We start from the raw sequence: 13653 nt of genomic DNA, 5'->3' as shown, positions 1-13653 counted from the left end.
TTTAAAGATGCAATATTAAACTGGGTAGCTAAATAATCCTCAATCTTATCTTCATTCCAAGTGACTGCATCTGTGCCCTCCTCCCTTTCCCTTCAAAGCTGAATTCCTAGGTTTACTTTCTTGAGAGATGCCCATGTCACATGGCGAGGGTAATAATATCCCTAAAGTTTTCATTCTCTTTTTTCCCTCTTTCCAATATAATTCTTCACTCCCCAGGTCGCCATTCTATGAGTGTTTGCTACAACAAACACAAGACTCTGGAAAATAACCTAATAGACTTTCCCACAATCCACTTGTTTAATAATTTGGAATTCATTAAAAAGATGACTAGGAGAGAGATAAAATTTCCATTTTGAGAATTGCAAAGAAGTTCCAAGGTTGCAGTGTTAGAAATATAGATCTTTTCCCTACCCTATAATAGGAAATTTGCCTACCATCAAACTGTAGTGCATCAATACAAATAGTGCCAGCAGAAGCAAAAGATCCTGGAATGGACTGGTGAAACAGAACTATCTATCAAAGTCTCTGAAATCATTTCTTGTTTCCCCCATCCTTTGAAGAGTAGAAAAGAATGTCCTCTGTTAACTGCAGAAACCATTTAATTTCTTTTCACCCTTTTCAAAATAAGTAAAATTGAGGAGGGATAGGGGAGAATGATTTTATTTCCCATTACAAGCCACTAAGATGGCCATTTCATCATAAATTATTTGATGTTCAATTGCTTATTAATAGTTATTATTTGGATTAATAATACCCCTTAAATCAAAAATCTCTTTGGTTTGTGTCCAGTGCTGAGTCAGACATACTAGTGATTTTAAAAGAAAATCTGTCTCTATCTTTGTCTCTGTCTGATATACACAAGCAGAGAATATCGTAAAGAACCTGTTTTCTTTTCAAGAAAAGTTTTACAAGTTAGAAGGTGAATAGATTGTTTAAAAGAAATAGGAAGTAGGTTCAATGAGAAAGCCAGCAGGAAGTAAAACATAGCTGGATGAAAGTTCCACTGTTAATGATCCAGGGTTTACAGGAAGCATCTAAATGTATTCTCTTGCTCTCCCCATTCCCTCTTTTGCAAGTTCCTGATTCTGTAATGACTGAAATAGCAATGGGATCCAGTACACTCTGTAGCAGCTGACTATCCCAATCCTATAAATTTTTTCAGAGGATGAAAGAGGGAAACAGTTTTTCCCCAGGAAAGTCACACTTCCAATGTTTTTTGGATCACTAGGTGCTGATGATGGTTTATAGCCTATCCTGCCAGATTTCCTCTCCAGATACTTTCCAAACTCTTTCACCAAAAGGGAAACTACACACCTAAGCCATCATCCCCTAGACTAGTTAGAAAAGCTATTGTGGCCAAAAAAACTCCACATAGGAAAAGTCTTGATGGTGGATAAGGGTCCTGGTATTTGGAAACATTACAATTACTGAGATTAGGTGTCAGTGTCAGCTTTACTCTTTATACAGGAAGAATTTTTAGCACAAAACACATTCCTATCAGACACCCACACTGAGGCTGTATAATGTAATATATACAATGTAATGTGTGTATACACATAATTATTACACTTCTGCAAATCTTACTTTTGCCACAATTGGGGACTCATGTGCCCATGTTGTTAGCATCCTTCAGTATCTGAAATCCAGTAAACCTATAGACTTTTTTTTATAGGCAGTTCTTCACTGCCCTCCCCACCACCACCACCATAGTCAAAATCTCAATGATTATTGGACAATATATCCAGAATTGGAAAGGATTTGAGAGATTATCATGTGTAACACCCTAACTTTACAATAAAGAAACCAAACTCCAAAGGGAGTTGCCCAAAATCATACAGATGAGATTTGAACCCAATACTTGAAGTCCATTACCAGGGTTCTTTCCATGAATAGGAAAGAATCATATCATCAATATTCTTCATTCCTGTTAGCAATTTTGTTTCTCAGGGGATATTTTCTGCATATCCTGGCAGCAGTTTTCTCTCCACCTCAACTCTTATTCTATAAACACTGAATTCTAGACCCATTAAGTGAATAGAAGAGTAGCTTATTCTTACGCCACAGGTATAATCAGTTCCATCCAAAGTAACTACCCAAATCTCTATATAACCCCCTCCACACCTTGCAGTCTCTAGTGTGCTTCTTTAGCCTGGTTGACTAGTATTATGGCTAAGCAATCCTACCATGACCTCACAAAATAGTTTATTTCTTCAGATTCTTATTTGCTCCACTTACCTATATTTCTGCTTTCTACCAAGTACATTAATCTGAATCACTACTAATGGGATTGGTACTTTGAGATGAGTCAATACCCTTACAATCCACTGAACAGGAAAAAGACAAGACTCAGTAGATATTGAAGACAGTAACTTCAATTTTAGTACCCTTTTCCTTTCCAGCTTTGGATTTTGTCAGATTTATTTAGGGATTGGGAAAAGCAATGGTTGGCATGTGACTGTGAGCACACATCCTACCTAGATGATCTTGAGCCTAGATTCTGAGCTCTGTTTTTTATGTTTGTTCCTTTCTATTCTTAAATGAATCCTCACCCAAGATGGACTTGTCTAGAGTTGGAGACAACCCTGTAAATTACAAAGGTTTAAGAGATCCTGGGTCCTTTTCATTGGAGTTGGCTGGGGGGGGGGGTACAAAAAGAAAAATCCACTTGGAAATCACCACCAAGAAGAAGATAAGATCAATTAGCCAAAAGATCTGGACAGTTTGGGCAGTACTGAATATATAACAATGATTATTCAGCAATCCTTCATTCTAGTTTATGTTCCAATGAGGATTAAAATCTCTGAAGATATTGTTGGGTTACTAAATCTTGTTTAAGTTATCTGTCAGTGTTCTGTTGATGTTTTTGAGGTTTTTGTGACTTTCAGCATTTATTTTGTATTTAGGAAACACCTGTTTCATACTTAATTTCCATTGATTACATTCTTACTCTCTCCTATGAGAAAACATAAAATAAAACTAATAAGCATTTTGTCTCTGGGTTATTGGGATAGGAGTTTAATTAATTAGTCAAAGGGTAGAAAAGGAAAAGTCTTAACATTTGTCATTAAGGGCCAGGCTTCCTCAAAGCTGACCCTGATTGATTTCTCATCCATCTAGAATGGATGAGTCCTTTGAAAAAATGAAGTAATTACAACACCCCAGTCCCCTGGGTCCAGCTGGATCTTTAATGTTAGACTAGCTTATGATAAATCTTCATATCCTTAAGATGTTTATATCCATACATAATGACCATGACCTTGATCATATTTATTTTGAAATTTCTTTTTTGTATAACTCATCAAAAATGTGACATGGAAGATATAATCCTAAACCTAGTCACTGAAAACATGGATTCAAATCCTATATAATCCTAAGCCTAGTCACTGAAAACATGGATTCAGATCCTATCTCAACTCTGGACAAGTCACTTAAACTCTTCTAAGATTAGTTTCTTCATGTGTAAAACAAAGCTAATTTTACTTGTAATATGTGTTTCACAATATAGTTATTAGGCTTAAGTGAAATAATGTTTATAATAAAACTTTGTAAGCTTTAAACTATGATATAAATGTTAACTATTAGCAATAGGAAACATGGGACAATATTCAGAAAACTGCCATCAAACATACCCTTATTGAAAGTGTAGCTGGATTATATTCTTTCAATTCATTTGGAGAGAAGTTTAATTTAGGATTTCTCAGGATTTCTGGTTTTAAAAGATATCCACAGCCACCGTTATCTAGAAATTTCCCATTCTGCAGATCCATAGGTAATCCAGGAGTTTGGAAATTTAAGGCCACTAAGAAAAAACACATTATTGTTACATTTTAAGAAAACAGAGGATGAATTTAAGAAATATCAAGTAAAGTAATCCATTTAAAATTAATCATTCTATATTTTTTAAAGAATATGTGACATTGGAATAGTATTATTTTTTTGATTACTCCTTTTGTCAGTTATCCATGGGCTGTTACCAACTTTTGTAAACCTGAACTGAAAGGATTAAAAACTCAGATAATGGTGAACAAATCACAGAGAACTTTATTTTTTTAAATCATATTCAGTACTTATTGGAGAGAAGAAATAGATAAAGAAGAAAACAGTTAAGAAATAACAGAGGAGAATAATCATTGGAATTCATTGATTAATTTCTTCTGATGTTCCACAACTCTTTAATAGGTTTTAAGATAACATCAGAATTATGAATTTCTGAGAAGAAAATGGGACTATCTCTAATTGAAAAACAAGTTCATGCTACCTTCAAATATGTCCAACTCTCCTTCATCCACTAAAAATAAAACCTTCTCTCTTTATCCATTCATGCTTAATTTCTATTATCTGCTGTCTCTCTACCTCCTTTCAGCTGATTGATTATTATGTTGTCCTTATTCTCAGAGGACCAAAATGATCTCTCTATGTTAGAATAGATTTACAGTGTGTCCAGATGTGACTGATCAGACTAATAGGAACTGGGAGGGTGGACACAAATAGCCCATATGAACATTTGAAGGCTTCTCTAATTCTGTGCATCTCGCATTTCTTTTGGTCTAGTTTAATTTTGTTTTGCTCATAGAGCATAGACCCTTCTCTGAAGAGGGCACACCATGCTGGGCGGTCCTGTACCAGTGATGTCATTTGATTCCTGTGTAAATTGGATTTAAGTGAGACAGACTTGCCCAAAGTTGTCATTCTCACCCGCTATTCCAGTCCACCACTGTCCAGAGGCAAGACCAACTGATGATGACTCAGATGCAATGGACCTGCTTCACCTGCCTTCATGGCTGTTGGAACAAATTATTCTCATCTGCCCATTCCACCAGGGAAAGTCTTTACATGGCAGAGGTAGCTCCCCCCTAAGAAAAAGGTAGGATTTGAGGGTTTGAAAACCTTTAGTTACCCTCAACCTGGTTTAGCCCATCTACCAAAATAGTTTACAGGCTATGACTGTGCACGCTATGGCTTTTGGGAGCCACAGGTGAAAGTTAGGTGGTTCAGGTGGACACCAAAGGTAGTAAGTAATCTTATAAAGGGCTTGGCAGCCTTTACACCAGAGATACTATTCTTCTTGAATATACTAAACTACCAAAAAATCTCTACTAAGAGTCTTTACTTCTTTCTCACTTTATTTTAAAGCTTCGACAATTTGGCTCTTGATTTTTAATCTTAACAATTCAATTAAAACTGCTCTTTTCAGTTACTGGTGAACTTTTGCCAAATCTAATGCTTACTGCTTTTCTGCATTCTTTGATGCTATCAATCACCATCTTTTCCTATATATTCTCTCCTTTATATGTTTTCATGACAATGTTCTCTCTCCTGGTTCTCCTACCTTTTATGACCTCTCTTTTTCAATCTTCATCAAATTTACACTGCCCAAAAGAATATAAATTTTGATTGCTAAAACCTCACAAGGTATCTTGGGGTTTAGGGACTAGATTTTGTCCCCTACTTATTTATTCTATCTTTCTTTTAAAAACAAAACAAAACAAAACAAACAAACAACAAAAACAAAAACAAAACTGGGGTGATTAACTCTTTTGTCCCAGGTAGTTTCATTATGAATTCCTACAATCAAGTTCTGAAAAAACAGGCTTTGATAAAGCCTATTGGGATTTAAACAGAGCTACTTGATCATTTTTTAAACCCAAATCACTCTGACTCTCACTCATTAATTGATTGGCCATTAATTGATCCCAGCCCAAGCCTCACTTGATCACTAGGTTTTCATGGCTGGGAGTGAGTGTAAATAACAGTTGTTTCTGGACTGATTAGAAATCCTGAAGGTCTGCCCCTCCCAGAATGATTTTTTTTTTCCTTCAGAAGGCCATCTGGGCCATCTTTTGTCTTATTTCTTACCTAGCCTTAAATCACTGACAGAATGTTGCCTCAGACAAACTGGGAAAAAATCTTAGCTTAAAAAAGCCAAGGTCTCCCACTGCATCTAAGATTATTTCCAGTTGCTCTAACCTATGTCTTGCCACTAGACCAGATGATCCTTGAGGAAGAGAATGAAACTGATGACTTTGCATAGTTCTGCCTCACTTAAATCCAAATTATTTGCAAGACTTCACTCTCCTAATTCACTAACTATGGATATCCCCAAAGATTTTATTCTATGCCTTTTATTTTCACACTGTATTTTCTCATTTGGTGATCTTATCAACTCCCATGGGTAATTATCATCTCTATGCAGATCATTCCCAGATAATATATATACATATGTATATGTATATATATATATATATATATATATATATATATATAATATACATACACACATACACACTCACATGTATAATACTATGTGTGTATATATACATGTATATATATGTGTGTGTGTGTGTATATATAAATATCCAGCCCTAGTTTCTCTCCTGAGTTCTCTCCCATAACACTGATAGCTTTTTGCATATTTTGATCAAGATCTATAAGCATTTTAACTTCAACCTGTCTAAAACAGCTCAATAAATGGTAAATGGAAAGTAAATTCATACCCTAGATGTTTGAGAGTTCTCTCATCAATATTTTAATCTAAGAATTGCTTCATTTTGGGAGTATATGATTTTTAAAAAATATTCCTACTCTGAATCAGTCAACATTATGAGATATCTAATATATTACTAATTCTAAGAGAAGGGGGAATGAGAATTAACACATCAGTAAAATCAATAGTGTAGTGAATTAACAAAAATATAATTAAAATAAAATATTCTTCATTTCATATTTTTAAGCAAAAATGCAACTGCTCAACATACCCATCTGACATCCTACATTCCAAAATTCTTGAGGAATGTAATTAGAAGAATCCGTTCTGCTCGCTTTGGGATATATTCTTGTAATGAAGCTGTTAGTATGTGAGATAAATTCACGAGCTAAAAACAGGCATTAGAACATTGTAAATTACTTCTGTATTTGAAATATGTGAAACAAGCAATTCTTGATTATCTTGTTTATAAGATGCCATATTATTCTTTTCTTCTAGCAAAAATATTTTAATAATTTTATCATGTCATATTAGTAAGTACATTGAAAATAATTATACCTTACATTTTTATAATGCACTATGGTTTTAAAAGAGTTCATTATAAATAACCCTGTGAATCAGACAAAGCAAACATTGTTATCCCAGTTTATTGATAAGAAAATAAAAAATTAGAGAGATTAAGTAGTTAACCCTCTTTTCATGATCTTGTCTAGAAAACTATTATCAAAGGATCTTAGAACTTGAGCTGGAGAGGCTATTAGAAGTCATTTTTTAACCCCTTGTTTTAGAGATAATAGAATTGAGGTCCCAAGATCATATGGGTGATATCAAAGGTATAAGAAAAATCTTCAGCAATATAGAAGCAAATAACATATACAAAGAAAACCAAGAAGTATTTCTATATATACTAACAAAAACCAGAAGATGATAATAGTAAGAGATACATAAATTAAACAACCGTAACACTAGGAACACCATGGAACAACTACAGAGATAAAGAATTAAACATATAAAGAGATATCTATGTAATGGATAAATTGCTAGCTTTAAAATCAGGAAACATGGATTACAACCAGCCTCTGGTATACATTGGTTTGTATAATAATAGGTGAGACACTTAAACATTCATTTTCCTCAGCCATAAAGCATACTTAATTAAATACCTGCCTCCCAGAGTTCTAATAAGAAAAGAACTATATAAGCCTTAAAACTCAATATAAATTTCAATTGTTACTATTGTTATTTTTGTTCCAAAAATAGGTCAAGACAATAGAATAAAAAATGATTATATTACCCAACTTTATAGATAAAATGCAATGCCAAAGTAATAAATGACTATTTTATAAAAGATGACAGTGATTTCCTTAGCATGAATAAATTTTATGTCTGGAAACTCCTAAAAATTCAGGTTAATATATTTGCTACAATTTAGTTTAGAGAGTTTATTACAGTACTGAGAGCACAAATGACTTTCTCAGAATCACATCACCCAAGTTTTTTGGGCTTCAAAGCTAAGTCTCTGTTCACTTACAGGAATGCTGTCAAACTCAAATAAAAACAGGGGCCCCTAATCTACACATAAGGATACCTGCAGGCCACATAATGACTTAGAAAATCACATGTTAACATTATTATTTATGTTCCATTGTATTTTTATTTTGTTTAATAATTTTCCAAATACAATTTAATTTGATTTGACTGATGTTGGGGAGCATTGGGCCGTCACTCTCCTCCACTCCTGCTACCACTCTACACTTGACCCTCTATACCATTCCATACTATCTGTCTCTCTATCAACATATCAACATAAAAAAGAATGATAAAGTAAATGAGCCTCAAAGAGAATTAAAGGAAGAATATATATTTATATATGTAAATATATGTGTGAATATACATATATTATATGGCAGTAATTAGTGCCATAATTAATATCAAATTTACCATGAAAAGATAATCCTATATCTATTGCAGTCATTGAGAGAAGAAAGAGGTTTACATATTCAACAAAATATGGGAAATTATAGGGGAAGGTAGATGGATTTAATTGTATAAAACAGTTTTTAATATGACAAAAAAGAATATTTCTAGAAGAAAAAGGAAAGAAACATATGAGAATAAAACTTTGCTATAATTACTTTAGTGAAAATTTGACATCTGTAAAAGAACTATGTGCAACAGGTAAAAAAGAAGCAATTAAGAATATTTTAATAATAAAAGTGATTCTCCAAAGGAGAAACAAGTTATCATAAACCAAATAAAATTATTTAAACTCTCTAAGAATCCAAAATGCAAATTCAAACCATTTTGAGGTATCTTAAACAATTAAATTAATAAAAATATTCCAATAATTCCACTCAATATTATCAAGTATTTATAAAGCATCTACTATGTTGTTTTTCAGTTACTTCAGTCATGTCTGACTCTTCAGGATCCCATTTGAAAAGATATGACCCAGCTCATTTTACAGCTGAGGAATTGAGGCAAACAGGGTAAGTGACTTGCCCAAAATCACACAGCTGAGGCCTGCTTTGAACTCATGACTCCATTCCTGGCACTCTATACATTTCCACCTAACTGCCCCTGTATTTTCATATACACATACATACATACATCTAGACAATCAACAAAGCTACAAATGAAACCATTTTATGTGTTTCCAAGTTTCTGAGGTATAAACATTCACATTTAAAAATTTTAGAATATGTTTTAGAGAGCCAGTATAAACTAGCCTTAGCACACTGCAACTTGTGATCATATTTCCCCTAGGTCATCTCTTCTCTTGATTAAAAATTTGCAATTGTTTCAGCAGATCCTCAAATAGCTAAGCTCAATGACCTTCACTATCTTGATTGCTCTGTGTGGATACTAGTGTATTAGAGCCATCATCTGGGACCTTTTAACATTATGGGGGTACCAACGAAACACGTATTATCCAATTGTTTCTCTCACTTTGTGTTATGTAGTACTTTTCTGGTCACAAATAAGAGTGTTATTTCCCTGATGAATGTTTTCAACCACATCATGCATGCATGTTCTTATTGATAATATGCAGTATCATAATTTACTAGCCTGTGTGTATCCATAACCTTTTCAGTTACTCTTAATTTTAAAACTTTGAAGACTGTGTTGTTAAGTTAGGTAAGTGTTTTAGTGCTTAGTAATTGCCTTCTCATCCATTTCAAAAATAAATACAAAGTACTAAACAAAAAGTTCTATGTGAATATTAACTTATTTTTTGTACATATAGCATTTTTTATAATCTAAAAACTAACTTGAGAAAGTTAAAAATTCAGTCTATAAAAAGCCTAGTAACACATTGTTTGACTAATCTTGCATACCTTGAGCTGTGAAGCCTTTATTTAAAGTACTCATAGTCATCTATGTGGAAGACTAAACCCATGCTTTAAAGGAAAGTTTTTCAAACACTATCTAAAATCATGATAATAAGGTAAATAAATTTGCAAAGTCAGCCATTGGATGACTCAGCTTCTCTCACCTTCTATTTATCTCTCCATGCCATCAACTAATTACACATTGAAAGATCCCAAAATATAGATTTTGAAGCAGAAATAAAAGCTAAAGCTTTGTCATCTCTCCAATAACTGTCTATGTATCTTGGGAAACAAAGACAATTGGCAAAACATCGGCAACATATGCTAGAGATGAGATCTTTCTTATCTATAGGGGAGAGCTTGGAAACCATCTTTGATGCTGGCTCTATGAGCCATCTGGGCTGCTGCCACACCAAGCAGCTGATCTGACACCTCAGGCACTAGTCCAGATGGCTTAAAATTCGGTTGAAGCCCAGAAGACCTTCATCCCATTTCAAATTCCAGCTGTTCCAAGGACCCACATAACTACAAAAATATTCCTCAATAAGTTCATTAAGTTACATAAGTTTTATTTACATGGATTGGCTTTTCTTTCTCTTAGACTGATGATTTACCACAAAACCATTTCTAAAAGGATCTACTTCTAAGTGATAATGAAATATGAGCAAGAGAACTTGATCAATTTTCTTTTTAATTTATCCCTTTTCCAGAAATGAAATCAGACATATAGCATTACTGAAAAAAATTGCTGTTTTATCTTGTTTTTGCAGTAGAGAGCAATTTGGAACCATTGAATATAGCTTGCTAAATCCTATTAATTCCACTCTTCTTTATATATTCATTTATGAGTGCAATTTATTGTCCAGGTGCAAAACATTTATGATATATGAACTTATAGACTTACTCAGTGGACTCCTCATCTAAAATTATGTCATAATCTGTGCAATATGCATCTTCATCTAATTGGTTATTCCTATATGAATTATTGGATCAGTCTCTTGAATGGATAAAATTTAAGAGGTCTTAGCTATATTAATCTTAGCATTCTTATTATAAATGAAATAAAACTAATAAGAAATGCAATTAAATGAAATGAGAGCTCATGTATTTTTCCTTAGACAAGTGTAAGAGATAGGAGAGGTGACTCCATATTGCCCTCAAATGATGTCATTTTACGAGCTGCTTGTTCATCTTGCTATGGATTGATTATTATGTGTTTTGGATTTTTTTTCTCACAAAAATTCCACAAAGAACTGACAATATTCTCAAAATGAAGTCAATGAAATACCTACTACAAAAGGAAATGAACAAAGGAAAATTCTATTCTGGATCTCATTTTCAGTAAAAAGAAAGAACTGGTTGCTTAAATAAAAATTATGTAAATCTTTTTAATTTCATTTATGGAAAATGTATTAATTTTTGGAAAATGTATTATCTTTTTACTATATGCAGGACAATTTACTAGGCTTTAGAAATAAAGGGACAAATATGAGAGCTCCCCAATGCCTCAACAACATAGGGATTGTGTGATACAGTACAAAGAATGCATCAGAAAACCTGGATTTGAAGGCCAATTATGACACTTAATGCCTTTGAGACCTGAGCAAATTTCTTAAATTCTCTGGATCTCATTCTACTTATCTGAAACACTTAGAAGTTGAACTAAACGACCTCTTCTGGAGCTAAATCTTTTATTCTATTTACTATATATGAAAACAATTTTTTTCTTTATTAAAGAGTATTAACTGAAAAGATATGGAATACTCTTACATAGTAAGTAGCACTTGAACTGATTGCTGAAGATGAATAAGGACCAAGAGAAAATGAAAAAAATAATGGCATAATCCAAAATGAAGAACAACTTTTATAAGGGGATAAAGGTGGAAGATTGAACTCATTTAGAACAATTTAGAAGCAAGTAGAACAATTTGGCAGAAACATAGAGTGTGTAATAGTAAACAAAGTAAAATAAATTTGGAAAGATGTTAGAGAAAGATTATAAAAGTCTTTATATATTAAATGTATCATATCATATATCTCAAAACCAGTAAGGAGCCACTGAAACTTTTTTTATTATTATTTATTTTAAACTTAAAGCCACTGAAATTTCTTGAGCAGGGAACTGGTATGGTCAGACTTGTGCTTTGATAATATCAATTTGGGAGTAGTATAAATGATGAGGGGAGAGGAGAAAAACTTGTATCAGAAAAAACAATTAGTAGACTACTGAATAAGACTAGGTGAGAGGTAGTAACGGACTGAAGTAGGATCTTAGTCATGCAAATGGAAAAAGAGAATACACACACACACACACACACACACACACACACACACACATATATATGTATGTATATGAATGATGATGTAGAAGTAGAATCAATTAGTTTTGGGAAATGATCAAGATGAAACTTGGGGAGGCCAAGTTCATCTTAATTTTAGAGAGTGAGGATAGGTGGAAATAGTTTAACAGAAAACATACATTTTGGAGAAAATGTTTGAAAGAGTTTATGGAAAGAAGATGATCTTTGGACCAAAAATTGATAGGATAGAAACCTCTCAAAAGTGAAATTCTGGAAATATAAATAAAAACAATTCCAGTGAGGAGAAAAAGGCAAAATTTTCTGATGAGACTAATGTGGAAATGCATACACTCCATTCACCAAGCAACTTAGATATTTAAAAAGACATGTATGAAAGACAGAAGCAAGAAGAAGTAATAAAGGATGGCTGCAAATTCCTGAAATGCTTTGAAGATGCCTCAGTTTTCTAGGATTCATTCAAGTCTCAGAAAATGTTCCACTTTTTGAAAGAAAATTTGCTTACATAGTTTTTCCCATTAGACTTGAAAGTAGGGATTGTTTTGTTCCTTTCTTTGTTTCCATAGAAATGAGCACAGTACCTGGCACATAGCAAGCCTTTAATAAATATTAATTATTAGTAGGATTTATCCCAAAATGGACTTTTTTGAAATTCCTCTCTTAAGTATGCCCATCTCCTTTTCAAAAAAATCTGAGAAATCAATTTTTATGTTTGTTATCTATTTCATTATTAGGTAGCAATGCTGAAGTTAAGTTTGACTTTAATATAAATTCACACTGCCTTCAGGTCCTTTAGACTGTCCCTCTTCAAATTTAAGTAACTTAATTTTCATTTTTATTTCATTCAATATATGTTTAAGAATTTCTATTTCTTGTTATTGACCTGAATTTGTCAGCAGTATGTTGTTGCATAATTTAAAACAAAGGCTATTGCTGAAGGACAAAAAGCAATGTAAAAACCATTCTAATAATTAGTAAACTCTATTTCTAATTTTGTTATGATACAATACTGACACATTATGAAAATAATTATGTTTTCAGTCTATTTCCTGCATTGTTTTGATTCACTTACTTTAATGGACAGTACCATCTGTTTATAAGCATTTCCAAAAGATAAACCTTTTTGCAGTATATCTTTGCATTCTTGCATTCTTGCCTTCTTGGAATATCAGTGCACAAAGAAGCATCAATGACTCTACCCCATGTTCAACTGATCATCAATAGAATAGAATAGAATCCAAATAGAATCAAACTGCAACCATATTCCACCCTATTTTTTAGGTTCATAGGAATAGGTATGTCAGACTGATCAGTAAGCTAGTATTGTCAGTCTAATTAGCCAGAATTCAGGGATACCTGTCAGCACTTCAAAGCTTAAAGCATTCCCAGGGCACACAGAGTTCCTATTGTATATTATCTTGGCTTGCATACTCTTATTTTGCCACTTTTACTCCTACCTCCTCACAATATGTATGATAGACTGGGCTTTGAGGAGGGTCTTATTTTTATCATTAATATT

At 33.1% G+C, this 13653-nt stretch overlaps 1 protein-coding gene across 5 annotated transcripts in view; it reads right to left on the bottom strand.

Annotated features, from left to right (window-relative positions):
* PLCZ1 (phospholipase C zeta 1) overlaps positions 1 to 13653 on the bottom strand; it is an 86224-nt gene that overhangs the window by 19382 nt on the left and 53189 nt on the right. For all 5 annotated transcript variants that reach the window (XM_074268940.1, XM_074268938.1, XM_074268939.1 and 2 more), the window contains 2 exons: positions 6756 to 6872; positions 3630 to 3799 (listed from right to left, as the gene is read on the bottom strand). In XM_074268940.1, coding sequence (XP_074125041.1) covers positions 3630 to 3799; positions 6756 to 6872 — 287 coding nt within the window. The remainder of the gene's footprint in view (positions 1 to 3629; positions 3800 to 6755; positions 6873 to 13653) is intronic.

The sequence above is a fragment of the Sminthopsis crassicaudata genome, chromosome 5 (genome assembly GCF_048593235.1).
Source record: "Sminthopsis crassicaudata isolate SCR6 chromosome 5, ASM4859323v1, whole genome shotgun sequence".
Taxonomy (NCBI): domain Eukaryota; kingdom Metazoa; phylum Chordata; class Mammalia; order Dasyuromorphia; family Dasyuridae; genus Sminthopsis; species Sminthopsis crassicaudata.
This window is presented reverse-complemented; position numbering and strand designations above follow the sequence as displayed.